Raw genomic sequence first — 16,187 nt, forward strand, 5'->3', positions numbered from 1 at the left:
AATTTGATGCAGATGGATTTTTTTTTGTTTGTTTGTTTTTTGACTATTCAGATACCCAATAATCAGGGTGTGGTCTCACACCAGGGTTGAAATCCATACAATGGTGTGATTCAAACTCAGAGCCTGTTCAGTTGGAGAATGCTAATGATATCTACTGAGCCATCAGCCAGGTCATCACACTGCATTTGTAAAGTGTGTAACAGAGTTTTATAACTGAGAATTCCCATTTCTGGTAAATTAAATTGAATGACAAGAACATTATGCATAAGTACAATGCACTGCATATCTCCTGTCTGAAAATCAGAAGAGGAAGTTTGAATAGCTTAGATTCCAAAATGATTTTTGGTCCTGATGATATCTTTGTCAAAAGTGTGACACTGAACTATTGTTCTGCCACCATCACTCAGTTCTCTTTAAATTAATCAAGAAGCCAATCAACAGTCAAGTTCCTCACCAACTCAGAAGAGACCACTGATTAAATGAAGGCCACTAGAATGGATTGCAACATTTAATCTGCAGTGGATTTTCACGTCTACATCAACCAACTCTGGATATCATGGATGATCTCTGACACTCCTAAACTACTTGATAAATCTAGCACAGATATCTATGCAGTTAATTTCCAATCCCATGGTTACCATCCACCTTCTGTAGTAGGTGGATGGTAACTCATCCATTTTGCAAAAAATTGGATGAGTGTCCCAGGGCTCTGTCCATTTGACCACCCTCTTTTGCTTATACACAAATGATATTCACAGTTATTTCAAATCCTATTTATACTTGAGAATGACAGTATGGTCAATTCTTGCTTCTTTGAGGAGTTTTGTAGTGCCCAGACATGTTTTAACTTACTGCATATATTCCAAAACCCACAAGGCAATACTTCTGCTCTCCTATGACGTTCGTATTGAGAAATGCAGGATTATTCAACTCTGCCACATTACAAGAATCATCATCATCATCATTATTTTTTTTTTTATGTGAATTCCATCCACAAAGCTATCTGTAAGGGTACATTAGTACCGTAGTGGGACTAAGGGTTATCTGGGCAGAATAAAACTCTAGAGCAGAATATCTGGATTATCATCCAGATATTCTGCTCTAGAGATCAAACATGGAATATTTTCAATCATTTTCAGACCTCTAATAAGATGAGTGGTGATTTCACACCAGATGATGAAATTCATTTGCTACCTGTATATAATTTCTCTCATTTAAGCCTAACTTCTTGAATTATGATGGCAATTTTTTTTTCTTTCTTTAAAGTAACATTTATTAAGAAAAACGATAAATTCACACATGCAACTAGAATAAATTAAATCTAGATATTACTCCTTTACACTAATGGTTATTTGAACTGAAACAGCATATGTATTAAGCTCAAACAACCAATTTTGATATTATATTGCAATAACAGTGAATGGGGTGGCATTTATGCATTTTTCTAATACAAAAGACAAACTACTGAGAAACTTCACATGGCATATGCATTTGAAAATATGGTTATCTGTTTTGATAAAGTCTCAATGTTAATGAATAATTTGGTGATGAAGGGATAACTCTGAGTTATTCATTATAATAATAAAGTTAACATAAACACTGATTAATTTTATTAAGACTGATTAAAAGGGAATTGGATGTTCTTTGGCAACATCTGTTTTTTTGCAAACCTTCCTTTTCTAGTCAGTATAATCTATCACACTTCTGCTCACCATTCCTTGTAGAAATATGGTATTGTTAAATGTCTTATTTCAAGAGCTTATATTATCTGTTCCTTATCCAATCTGCTTCAAAAAGAAATTTCTACAAAGAAATGGCCATTCTAATTGATTACAACACCAAAACAATGCAAAAGATTAAAATGAATGAAGATTCTTCATTCTAGCAGGTTCAAATTTGCTCATTTTTTCCTTGAACCATGTGATATGCTACAAAGTCATCCACACCTTAACTGCTCTAACTGTATGCCAATCTCTAAGTTTTTGGAAGTGATTACTATTAACTGTTCATAAGTATTTTTTTAATCAGTACAAACTTTTACAATTATTCCTTTGAACAGTGTAATGTTAACTCAGCTGTGAATGAGGTATGAGCTAGTAAGCACGTGCTACACGGCTCGTTCTGATGATTCATTTTTAAATGTAGCTATCAGTCTTTCTCGTCAGTGATGTCCATATTACATTATATGAAATATATCAGATTTTTGGATTAAAATTCTATAATTTTTCTATATGTGTAAGCTGTATGTCTAGCACACATTCCCTTAAAACATTTATCCATATTGGTGATTACTGATTAATTGGTGGATTTTCAGATGGTAATGCAGTTGACTGTTTGATGACTTGCTGCATTATTTTCAATGAACTGATGTGAGTGCAATGGGCTGATTGTTAATGGCTTTGGCTTTTATTTCCTAAAAGAATAGGTTGAATATGGGTTTGTATCCATGCTGTTAGGTAGATGCCAGATGAATATGAAAGACTGTAAAGATGATATAGGATAGATGTTAATTCAGGAGCAAAACTTCTGAGCACAACTGGTGTGTGAGGGAGGAATCCACTAGATATTCATGATTCTTCTGATTTCTTTCTGATGAATGACCTCCTCTAACTTGTTATGCAGCGAGCATTTTTTTTGCAATCAAGAGAAAGGATATTTGCCTTGATCATCAGTGCAGGAGTTAGAAAAAAAAAATAAAGCTAAGAGGTCAGCCCTGTTTTTCAGATGATGTTATTTACAACAGCACCAACTGGATGGAAAAAAAGTGGAAACATGGATGGGAAAATCTGACTGGTCTTGGCAAGGGAAACAGAGGGCTCAGCTGCCATTTGAGTAAGTGACAGTTTTTTGTGCTTAGCCTATTCACAGATTACTCTGGATTTGCCGACAAGTCTTTTTGCAGCTGTAGTGTAGAATGACTGTGAAATTATAGTTTGCATTTTGACCCAATTGTGATATGCTAAACATTTTTAACTTGACACACTTGGTGTAAGGAGAGAGGGCTGAATGAAAGACATTTTATTCTAGCAAAAATTCTTTATTTCGTTGAAGCATTGTGAATGAGAAGAGCAGAAACAATAATCAACCCAAGAAAAGGAAAAGTGGAAATCATAGAGATTGATTGTGCACTTGGTACTATAGTAGTAAAGGATATGAAACAGTTGTTTGATAGCATTATACAGAATGGGCGACTTGGATGAGGTTATGGTCAGATTTACCAAAAGGAGAGTTGACATTGATAGCACAAGGTATTTCAAATAAAAGTTTGAAATACCTTGTACTAATAAAATTAGTACAAGGTATATAAATAAAATTGCTCCTATTCAGAGCAATCTGTAGAGAGAACACTAGACAAAATATCCTCAAAACTTGGTGGATACCCTAACCAGATCATGGGAAAGAGATTTTGACAATAAAAAAAATTTAGTTCAAAAAATGACCAACAGGAAAAATATGGCCCTGTGAGTGAGAAAGTAGTGAATTTTGCATACCAAGTGAGTCATAAGGCAGTATAAACAAAGGAACGAGAATGACTACAGTCATTTGACTTGAGTGATGGGTCTCACTTTTCCTGAATGACACCAAACATGGTTTGTCAATTTGGAGAAACAGGCAGTTTGACAGTACAACCAGGAGAGGGCATAAATCTGAAGTTCCAATGACTGAAGATATTGCAACTGCAGTTGTTATGCAGTCAAATAAGATTCATGCAGTGCACGACATAGTAAGACGATTAGATTTCCCATAAACAATGGTATAGAGAACTTTGTGTAAAGTACTGCAATGCTACCTGTATAAACTCAGCCACAGTCAAGAGTGCAATTGCAAATGTTTGTGTGAAATATTTGTGCTGACATTTCTAGCATGCATGGTGATGGATAAGGATTGGCCTTGGAACATCCTATGGAGTGATGAAGTGCATTTCCAGGTTTGTGGAGCAATAAACCCTCAAAACTGTATATGGGCTTCAGAGAATTTTTGTGCATCTCAACAAGTTTCCTTGCATTTGCTAAAGGTCACATGGACCTTTAGCAAATGCAAGGTATGGACAGGATTTACAGCCAAATTCATTATTAAGCCATGTTTCTTCAAAGAAATTCATTGAATCGGACTTGTGATTTGCATGGTCATGGCAGTGCTTTATTAGGCCATATTGAGGAGTTTCATCATCCTGCAAATGCAGCAAAGAAGGTGCCTGAACAAAGCAGTGTTGATGCGAGATAACGCCACCCCATATAGGACATAAGTTCAACAATTATTGCATGAACATTCCATAGAGGATAGAATAATCAGGAGCTCATTTTCTATGAAATAGCAACTGTGTTCACCAGGCATTAAAACCCTGTGACCTTTGGTTTAGAGTCATCTCAAAAGAATGGTGTATCAGGGCAAAGTTCTTCACCTGGTGATTTGAAAGATAAAATCGCACATCGTGTGTGAAACCTTTTGCCATATCAGTTGCATTCTGCTGTAGACAATGCTGTGCAGCAGTGTCAACTACTGTTGCTACACTTATACACATTAAATGTCACCTCCACTGATCATCCAGATCTCCTTGACAGCTCTATATGATATGTTTTGTACCATATTATTTTATGAAATATGCAAAATAAACATAACTGAATAACTTTATCACTGACTGAATTATTTCACAATCACATCCATTTAGTTTACATTAATGTAATTTTCTCCCACTCAGAGCACCATATTTTCCCTATCAGTCATTTTTAAACTTTTTATTTTTATAAAAATCTCTTCTCCATGATCAGGTTAGGATACCACCCACCAAGTTTCAGTGTTTTGTCTATTAAGATTTAATTTTAAACATCCTGTACATTTATCAGAACTAGTTAAAAAGGGATCAAATGTATTGGAAGAGTGGGAAGAATTATGCAGTATTTTTGTGGTAGATGAACAATTTGTGAAAGTTCATTGCTAATGACAACTATTTTATCTCTTTTAGCAGGATCAGTGGAATAGGAGATGGAAAGCATTTGAGTTGTGGATGCTGAAATCTTAGAGGAAGAGAATCTCAATGTTTGGGTATTAAAGTGTGCAGAAAATCAAATTTCAAAGACAAATAAGTAAAAACAGAATGGTACTTTGAGTTTGGAGAGCAACAGAGGCAGCAAATAAATGCATCTGAATAGTTTTGCTAGTTACCAATCATAGCCTTCAGGATCATCTATTGTCAGTGCCCTGGGTGCTTATGCTGATCACCAAGCCATCCTTTGATGGAGTGACAGCAACTTGGTTTTTTTTTTGTACAGGGTTAGGCTTGTCTTTTGTTTTCTCATCTGAAGACCTTAGTTCTAGACCCACACAGGGTTAGGCTTATCTTTTTTTTTCTCATCTGAAGACCTTAGTTCTAGACCCACACCTTGCCTTCAATGGTGCTCAGCTAAACAATAAGTACTAGATTTCATTTCTCAAATGGTACTTGATCTTGGCTTTTCCTGCATCCATGGCTTCAAAGGAACTTGGCATCTTTTTTTTTTTTTTTTTTACTCAGGACATTATTTTTCACCTGCTCAGCTAACAACCCTGTTATTAGCTGAGGTCCACACAAATCTCACAGGTCTACTGAGCATGCTGCTACCATTCATTTTTCATTCCAACTCATCCTGGTTCTGCAGAAGAGACTCTTGATCTCTTGGGGAGAGTGTCAGCAAACTGCTTTTCTCTTGATCCCTGCCCACACCACACAGCAATGATTTACTATAGGATTTGTGTCCTGTTATGTGTGTGGGGGGAAGGAGAGGATACAAAATTTTTTTTCGCTACACTATTTCTTTAAACAATCTTTATCCTGAATAGGCTGAGTGGATACCATACATGATCTTCAACCAACAGTATGTTGGCTTGAAAATCACCATGGTAATGGACATTCGCAAATGTCTTTAGGTGGCAGATAAATTATATTGCTTCACGTGTGCCTACCATCACCTTGCTTATTGGGATCGAGATGAATTTAAAAAAAAAGTTCCATGGTTGACCTACAGAGAAGAATTTCCAGATTAACTAACCCTTAGTCCATCCAGAGAACTAATACTAATGTACTATAAGACAAGAATCAATGTTCTGCAGACTTGAGCTCTTACAATACAGGAAAAAAATGATGAAACTGCAAAGCAGGCTCTCTAAGTAGAGAACTGTGGGATCACACAATGTTCAATGAGAACCTGCCCACTATGCTGAAAACCAAGACAGTACATCTTCTTCAAGAAGAAGAAGAACATCATCATCAGATTCCTGACATGTATGTACCCTGAAGGGATGTACAGGATATGATAGTACTACATGAAAAATTTACATCATTATTAACTTCCTATCTACAATTTTCCTCCAAATCAGTCTGTTACTTGTCAAGACTCCAACATTACCAGATCTTATATTTCTATCATCTAAGGCACTTTGTACCATATCAATCCACCTATATCTTAGTTTTACTCTGGGTCGTTTTCCTGCCAACTTGGCAGAGAACACTTGTTTTGCTAATCTTTCCTCGCCCATTCTGTTTAAGTGACCATACCACTGAGATTAGCTCTGCAACACATTCTTAGATGCTGACAATGTCAAGTTCTTTCCTAATATTCTCGTTTTTAATATGATACTGCCATTGATGCCATCTGTTCACTCCTCTAATCTTTCTCAGGACTCTCATATCTGTGGTCGCTAGTCTTTGGTCAAGTGTTTTACTTCTGACCCAGCTATCAGATCCATAAGTTAAAACTGGTTTGAACACTGTCTTGTATACAGCTAATTGAGTGTTCCGACTAATTTCTCTCTTATTCCATGTGAATTTATTCAATTGACTTCCTACCATACCAGCTTTGTTGATTCTGTTGTCTATTTCCATATTTAATTTACCATCTTCACTAAAAATCGTCCCTAAGTAGCTGAAATGTTTTACTTGTTCCACAGGTTCTCCACTCACAACACAGTTGACATTTTCAATGATTCTGCCTATTTTCATTGTCTTTTTATTGCTGACCTTCATACCATATCTATTACAACAGTTATTCAATTTAGTCAGGGACTCTTGCAAACTTGTAGTGGATTTATTTAGAAGTATAACATTGTCCGCATAAAGCAAAAATCTGACATTAACATCTCCAATTTTGATATCATGTTTAATACTACTTTCCTTCATAATGTGATCCATATAGATAATGAATAACAGAGGGGATAATGTACATCCTTGTCTCACACCAGATTTAACATTAAACCATCTTCCTGTACTTCCTTCAATTCTAACTGCTGACTTACAACTCAAATAAAGACTAAGTACTGCTTGATATAATGCCCCATTGACACCATATAACTGTAGCGTATTGAATAGCTTCTCTCTTGGCACCTTGTCATATGCCTTTTCCAAATCGACAAAACTTAAATACAGATCTTTGTTATATTCCCATGATTTCTCCACTATTTGTCGTAAAGTGAAGAGCTGATCCTGACAGCCTCTATTTGACCTGAATCCAGCTTATTCTTCACCAAACTTTTCTTCCACAATTTTTCTGAACCGTTTCTCAAGTATACTTGCATATATCTTACCAGGAACACTAAATAGGGATATACCTCTGTAATTCTCACATTCACTTTTATTTCTGTTTTTATATATAGGTACTATGAGAGCTCCACTCCAATCATTGGGAATTTGTCCCTCTGTCCAGGCATTCTGAACTATGCAGTGCAGCCACTGTAAGACTTTTATACCACCATACTTCAGCATTTCTGGTCGAATATCATCTACTCCTGCTGCCTTTCCACATTTCAAGCCTTTGATGGCTTTTTCTACTTCAAGTATGGATATGTATTCCTGATTGTATGCCTGTTGAGTGTAAAACACTGCTTGTTTCATTTAGCAATTTTTCGAAGTAATTAATTACTCCATACTTTTGGTATGCTTTCTTCTTTTCCTTCACTGCCTCTTTAACTTTCTGTGTCCACCATGGAGTTCTAATTTTTCTATCCTTCAGACAACTTCACCACATGCCTCTCTAGCTGAATCAATCAGGGTTTTCTTCAAGGCTTGCCACTGAATATCCAGGGTTTGGTTCCTGTTCTCAAACTCTTTCATTTTTCCTTCAATAATCTTTATGTATTTTAGTCTACAGTTCACATCTGAGAGCTGCTCAACTTTTATTCGCTTTAAAACTTTCTTACATGTCATTCTTTTCAATATGAAATTCAATTTTATCCTACTCAAGACTAAATAGTGTTCACTTCCAGTTTCAAATCCTCTGTACACTCTGGTGTCCTGCACCAGGGAGAAAACATCACTATCAACAATAACATAGTCAATGAGACTTTTCTTATTCCTAGCCTCTTCTCTCCATGTGAATTTGTGCACATTTTTATGTTGGAACATGGTGTTAGTAATAACCAGTCCATGTCCTGAGCAGAAATCCAACAGCTATTTGCCATTATTATTAGCTTTGCTGTTTTCTCCAAATTTTCCCAAAACATTTTTGTATGTCTGACAATCACTTCCTACTCTGCTATTTGGATCCCCAACAAGGACCAACTTTTCCTTTTTCATTGTGTCAATAGCATTCTCTAGGGCCTCAAAAAATTCTTCCACTTCTACCTTAGTAGAACCTTCTGTGGGACCATAAGCACAAATAAGTCTCATTGGGCAGTTTCCCATTCTTATATTTGCCCAAATCACTCTACTTGACATTGCCTGCCATTCAAGATGAGCCTCGTATTTTGTGTTGAATACTATGGCTACTCCTTCTTTTCCTTGATTGTGATTGCCTGAATATAATATTTTGTATTTATTGCTCAGAAAGATCTCACCAGTTTTTGTCTTTTTTGTTTCAGTCACCCCTATTATGTCGATCTGGTACTTATCTAATTCCTCCGTTAGCTCCATTTCTTTGCCATTCAGGCTTCTTATGTTAATAGTACTGATCTTTTACTCTGGTGATGTTGAGTTGGGGTGTGCTTTCAGATTTGTTCCAGTAGCTGACTTTTCGTTGTTTGTCCTGGTTCCCTGGCAAAAACAACGGGGGCCTTGTTTAACCAGGCGACGCACCAGCCGGCATGAAATTCTGTCATGTTGTACCATCATTTTGTATTTTGGTTTAACCAATAGGACATATCATACCAAAATTTACTTCTGCAACTGTATCCTTTATAAGTGTACGGTATCAGCAAAGTATTATGGACTAAGCTTTGAACTTCTGTAGATGGATTTCAAGATACTCTCTTTGTGCACCTTGCAGGGCACACTGGTAGCACAAAGAACTGACCAGAGAATGACTTCTCAATTCCCGAGGTCTGGATTTGGATAGCACAGGATAATGTTGGGACCATAGTACTATAGATAGCACTGTGTTTTCAGTATGAAGTTAGGAAAATAACCAAATACAAATCATACATCTATCTACCAAATTCCTGATAATCCTCTCCTCTCCCAACCTTTGATTTTTATTTTATTTTTTTTTGTTTAAACCAGGTCGTCTTCAAGATACATAAGAGGTGACCTCTCCTCTGAGTAACTCAGATCAAAATGTTCCCACCAACCACTCTCAACATCAGTCCTTGAGAACTACAAAAGGTACCAAGTGGGATGACTCTGGAACTTATACTCTTCTTTTCCATGGTCTAACTACTGCTTCCACTCTTCTGATCCTACTCTGAGCAAGTCACAGAAATTATCTTCAATGGCATGAAGACCTACATTCCCCATTCTACTAAAAATTCTAGTCTGCTTTCCAAGCTCTGGTTTAACAGATGTGTATCAAAGAGTTGAAATAAAATCAGCTTACTGTAGGTGGCTTGCAGTAAAAACCCTGGCTTCATACTCAATTTATGCTGAAGTATGCAATAATGCAAAACCACCATCAACAAATCCAACTTCATAAAGTCCAATAGCAGAAAATTCACCTCTGTCCAAATGGAAGCCACACCTCTCTGGTCCTTTATAAAAGCCATTTTTATGTAATAAAATTAGTTTAATCCTTTTTCCAAGTGTGAGCAAACAAAGTTTGTGCCTGAAAGTATCTTCAGGACTGGGGTAAGGTGGTACAACACCAGGGCAACTCATTGCAAAGGTGGAGCAAGCTACCAACACTCATATGGTAGCTTTCTCCACCTTTGCAACGAGTTGTCCTGGTGTTGTACCACCTTACCCCAGTCCTGAAGATACTTTCAGGTGCAAACTTTGTTTGCTCACACTTGGAAAAAGGATTAAACTAATTTTATTATACTCTAACCAAGTGAAAAATAAACTCACCATTTTTATGTAACTTCTGCTCACCAGTTTCTACATCTTACTAATCTAGATAGTGTTACAGTACAAAAAGATAAAGTTGACCATCTGGCATTACTCTTTTTTGTCAACTCCTTCATAGATGACAAAGGCAAATCACTGCATACCAATAAGAAACTGAGCATCATGTGTGTGTGTCCTGTTTTTTGTTTGGCAACAAGATATAAGGACACTACACACAACTTTTAGTCTTCTGGCCCTAAAGGCATCTCTCCAATTGTATTCAAATCTTGTGATCCAGAGCTAACATCTGTCCTGTATTGTCTCCACAATCTTCTATACTTAGATGGCATTTATCCCAATGAGTGAAAGTTAGCATATATTCAGACTATTCCAAAGATCAAGTCAACTGTCCAACTACCAACCAACTGCTATCACCTCAATCCTCTCCAAAATAACAGAAAATCATCAACAGTTAATCAGTAACACCACCAGTATGGATTCTGCCAATCAAGATCTACAGCTGGCCTCTTAGCCTACATCACCCCCACCATTGGACATGTGTCATGGAAAGGTTCAGAGAAATGTGTTTTCACTGTTGACATTTCCAGAACTTTTGTTCATATCTGGCACTGAAACCTTCTAGGAAAAACTGCCACCCTTCAGTTGACCTGCCAGCTCTCTCTCTCTTTGAGCTCTGCTACTAATATAGGGTAGCAAAGCTATAAATGATCGACTCAATAATCACTACTCCTATCCACAGCTTTGCTAATGACAGTATGTTCCATCCTACTCATTTGAAAAACCTTGCCATATTCGAACATCCCAAGTCGCAAGATTATATGCAACTAGCACCTTACATATATATATCTCCATCCCATCCTTCAATTGGGCAAGGACAAACTCAGCTCACCTACCCTTATCCTCAGTAACACACAGAGTCCACCAGATAGGATCAGATCTCTGTGTTTGGACTGGCATTTATCTCCAGCCTCTCCTAATTAACAAATCACATCTACCTTAGCCTCCAAAAAACTTAGGCATTCTCTTCCACTAAAGATGCTATTTTTCATCCACCTGGCTACTACTCTATAAAAATTCCCAATCCATCCATCCTTAGAATACTGTTCACATGTCTGGGTTATGCACTTAAAAATTTTTAATACTATTCATAGGACAGCAATTTAGCTCAGTCACTGCACCATTGAACTGGCAACCATCATTTCTCCACTTTCTCTTGGGTTTGTTAAAAAACAAGAGCAGGAAGCACTTTCTTCATGAAGTGTTCCCAAAAAAACTACAACCTTCAAACTCTTCAAACCAAATGTCAATAAACATCTTCTTTCTTAATCCATATATGGCACTGATGTGTTATAGATTCTTGTATCTCTTTTGAATGGGATCAATATAAATAAAAATAAGAATACACTTACTTATCACCTTTTCCTCGACGGCTAGAACTTGGATATGGATCATGCTGATAACGACAACTGCTTCCATAAGAACAATTACCTGTCCTTAACCAGTTTCTACATTTTTCTTGTTGTTCACCTCTTTGATGTCGCTATATATTAATAAACAATGTTATAGGATTGTTCTTAATTTATTCAACAGCAAAATATATAAATATGAAATGATATATTTCTCAAAATGAATACTTAACAGCTCTCACTAAAGCAAACTCATGATCAGCATAATCAACTACTGTCAAGTTCAAGCCATATCTCATAGCAATGATATTTTAAAGCAAAGTAAAATATACACTATTTCACTTTAAAACCAGTCTGGATTCCCTACAAATTCACTATAGTGAACTCCTAGCATGTTTGAAAAAATGACATCAACAGACTTGTATTTCTTAAAAGATGTAAGTGCAATTCTATTATTCCACGTTTCCTTAATTTTAAAGAATCGATAAAATCCGCTAGAGCAGAAAGAATTTATAGGAAGGCAAAACTAGATCTTTTATCGGAACGCATTTGTGATACCAAACGTTGTCTTGCTGCTTATTTTTCCAAGAAGACCTCTCACGAAACACGTTTTTCTCATTCTCTAGACAGTTCATCTTGGAACCATTTAAAAGAAATTAGCACTCTTAAGGCTTCTAAAATACAGAATTTAAACAAAATAAAACTCATTAGAAAATATGATTCTCTTAAATATAATCAAGATAACAAAACTTCTCATTTTGACTCTACCTATCTAAAAAAAGTTGTCATCAATAAGTCTTCCCATCAATTATCTTTGGCAGAAGAAAGCATACTTGCTAAAGGTCTCAACTTTGTCACTGCTCCTACATCCATCCCTAGAGAACATCTCTTAACAAAGATAGAAAAGGCAGCTTCTTTATTACCAAAGAAAGATGCCAACCTCCTCCGTATGGAAGCAATTTTCTGTATTAATAAAGCTAGACCTCCACCTGACAACATTTCTTACTCTGAAAGGAAAGCTATCAAGTCCTTAAAAGATAATAGTAACATAGTTATCATTCCCGCAGACAAAGGGAATGCAACTGTCATCTTAAACAAGTCTGATTACCATACTAAAATCTTGGAACTTTTAAATAGTGATACCTACTCAGAAATTGCTAATGACCCTACGATGGAACTACATAATAGAACTAATAATTTATTAAAAACTACCTTAGAGTTACAAAAAAACATTCGGCTTTCTCTTCGGTCGCTTCATCCCTTGATACCTCGACTGTATGGTCTCGCCAAGATTCACAAAAATAACTGCCCACTCAGACCTATAGTTCAGGGCATACACTCTCCCACTTATAATCTCTCCAAATTTCTAGCGAGTTTTCTAAGAAATCTTTCTGGAATTTCTTCTTCACATATTAAAAACTCTGCAGATTTTGTTTCTAAAATCAAGGACATCAAACTTAAAAAAACAGATTTAATGGCAAGTTTTGATATTGTTTCTCTCTTTACAAATGTTCCTGCTCAAGAAGTCCTCGATCTTCTCAAGAATAAATTATCAAAAAAACTCTTTGCTCTTCTCTCCCATTGCATAAAGTCAGGATACTTCAAATATGATAACAAGATCTACTTACAAAACGCAGGTCTGGCTATGGGCAGCCCACTCTCTCCGATTCTGGCGGATATATTTCTTAACGAATTTGAAGGAAAAGCTATTAACTCCTTTCACTTTAAACCAAAAGTCTGGTACCGATATATTGATGATATTTTCCTCATCTGGGAAGACGGCGTCAATAACCTCTATTTATTTTTAGACCACCTAAACAAGTGCCACGAAAAAATCTCTTTCACCCTCGAACTGGAATCGGATGACTGTCTTCCCTTTTTAGACCTCAAACTTACCAGATGTGCTGAGAACATTAAAATCTCAATTTTTAGAAAGCCTACTCATACTGACAGATACCTTCATGCTTCCTCCCATCATTATCCTCCACAAAAATGTAGTATTATTTCCACTTTAGCCCACCGAGCCAAATCATTACTTACCGAAGAAACAGAAATTATAAATGAACTCAGTTTTCTTAAAAAAACGTTTATTAACAATGGCTTCTCTCCAAAGAAGATTGACAAATTTCTTTCCCCCAGGCACTCAACTACTGCTGAAGATCCCCCTCCCCCAAGAGCCTTCATCTCCTTGCCTTACATCAGCTCTCTTTCACCAAAACTGGCAAAGATTCTCAAGAAATTTAACTTCAAAACGTGCTACACTACGCTTCCAAAACTTCGTTCATTACTTTGCAAACATAAACAGAAACATCTTCCTACTCAGTTTCCAGGAGTCTACAAGATTTTGTGTGATTGCGGAAAGCCTTATTATGGACAGACTGCCAAATCCATCCTTCTACGTTTGGATGAACACCGTAGAGATATCTCCTATAACAGGACTAGAGCTAGCGCTCTCTCTAGCCACGTTCTCTTTTCTGCTAACTCAGACGAAGGCCGCCAGCACATTGTAAACTGGACTCAAACTGCTAATATCCATGTGTGCTACGATGAACTCGAAAGAAAGATTGTTGAATCAAGAGAAATTTCTCTAGATTCCTCTCATATCAACAACAGCCTGAGTTACAATCTCTCGGACGCACACGTTGCTTCTGTTCAGTACTGGCGCACTCGCGACAGTACGTAGTATTCGTTTGTATGGAACTCATACTTGCATTTTTTCAAACATGCTACTGTTTTTCACTTGTTCTGTTAATACAATTTTAAGTCTCCGTAATTTTTTATATATTTCTTTGAGTATGATACCTGATGATGTTCTTGTAACGAAACTAGTAAACTAGTAGTATCTTGTTAAATATATTTTGCCATCTTTTCTCTCGGTAATAGTCATTAAACTTATTTTATATATATATATATATATATATATATATATATATACAGGGTGTTCGGGATAAATTTGACAGTTTCGTAAGGAAAAAGAAAATCTTCTTTGTATCTATTAAATTTAATGAATTGACAAAAAACATTACAGGCAGAGTTAATTACAATACTATCAACAAGATTTACTCAAAATAACCACCATTAGCATCGATCACAGCTTCAATCCTGCTTCGGAACCTCGAACAAGCTGATGCTACAGTCTCCCTGGGAAGGGCCGCAAAAACTGTTTTAATTTTATCCATTAACTGGGCTTTTGTATTACTGGAAGTGCGATTGGTGTCTTTTTCAACTGCGCCCCATACAAAATAATCCATGGGGTTAAGGTCTGGGGAGTTTGGAGGCCAAACATTTGGACTGGTGAAGTCGTAGAAATTTTCAGACAACCATTTTTGACTTTTCCCAGAGGTGTGGCAAGGGGCCGAATCCTGCTGCCATACATACGGCCTACCATTGGCTACCCTTGTTATCCAGGGCTTGACTACAGTGTTTAGCAACTCCACGTAGCCATCTGAAGTCAACCTGAGGCCCTCTTGGAAAAAATGCGGAGGCATCACATTGCCTTCAGAGGATACACATCCGAAAACCATCACAGTTTGGGGAAATTTAGTCTGCATTACACGAGGAATGTCCTTTGTACTGTATGCAAGCCATCTGTTATTCTGCGTGTTGTGTTTTTGATCCTGGCAAAAGTTTTTCTCATCGGAAAGAACCAGATTGTTTGTGGTTCCGCAGGATGTTTCACTTTGCTTAGAAGTTTCTTCGCGTTTATCAAACGTTTTTCACGGGCCTTTTCTGTAAGCAGCTGACCTTTGCGGCGCTTGTATGAGTAGTAGCGGAGGTCTTCATTGAGTGCAAGCTTCATAGTAGAGGCTGCAACATTCATTTCACGTGACAAAGCCCGAATTCCAATGCCAGGGATCTTCAACACCTGTTCCTGCAGATTTGCGAGGAATTCTGCTGTACGAACGCAATCAGATCGTCTGCTAGGGATCTTTCTTCTTGCTACATCCTCGTAGTCACCATTGCAAGTCTCTAGTTCATGCCTGATTGTTTTTACTGTATTCAGGGAGCATTGGGCAGCAGTCGAAATATCCTTATTTTGATGGCCGGCACGAATCATCATGATACAAGTTATTCTCTTCCATGATTCAGGTGGGTTCCAGCTATCCATCCTTTCTGACATCTTGTATATGAATGAAGAAGGGTCCAACCTTTTAAATGAAGAGAAGTGTGTGTTAATACATGTAACTTACGGAAAAATATAATTAATTATAAATATGTCAAATTTATCCCGAACACCCTGTATATACATAAAAATACAACCTATTAAGGTAATTTTGATGGAAGGTGATGCAATCTGCAAAACACAGAAAATTTCGAGTCTTTAAAGACTTCAATATGTTTATTAAAGATTTATGCTAGAACTCTACTTTTGGAAATTCTGTGGCTATGCTTTGTTCGCTTGGACTACAGAATGAATTAGTCTGGCAATTCATGTAACAAAATTAGAGTAATTTAACGCAACAGATAAAATGCCAAAATGACATTTTGGGGAACTTGGCTGTGAAGAATCATAGTTTGGAGATTTGAAATTGCAT

At 36.7% G+C, this 16,187-nt stretch overlaps 1 protein-coding gene across 1 annotated transcript in view; it reads right to left on the bottom strand.

Annotated features, from left to right (window-relative positions):
* Positions 1-16,187, bottom strand: part of LOC150094747 (uncharacterized) — a 437,902-nt gene that overhangs the window by 378,322 nt on the left and 43,393 nt on the right. Inside the window, exon 3 of the mRNA XM_090410976.1 lies at positions 11,656-11,786. Within this exon, the coding sequence (XP_090267102.1) occupies positions 11,656-11,786 (131 nt within the window). The remainder of the gene's footprint in view (positions 1-11,655; positions 11,787-16,187) is intronic.

The sequence above is a fragment of the Typopeltis vanoorti genome, chromosome 21 (assembly GCF_054136105.1).
Source record: "Typopeltis vanoorti isolate ZY-2024b chromosome 21, IOZ_Tvanoo_1.0, whole genome shotgun sequence".
Taxonomy (NCBI): domain Eukaryota; kingdom Metazoa; phylum Arthropoda; class Arachnida; order Uropygi; family Thelyphonidae; genus Typopeltis; species Typopeltis vanoorti.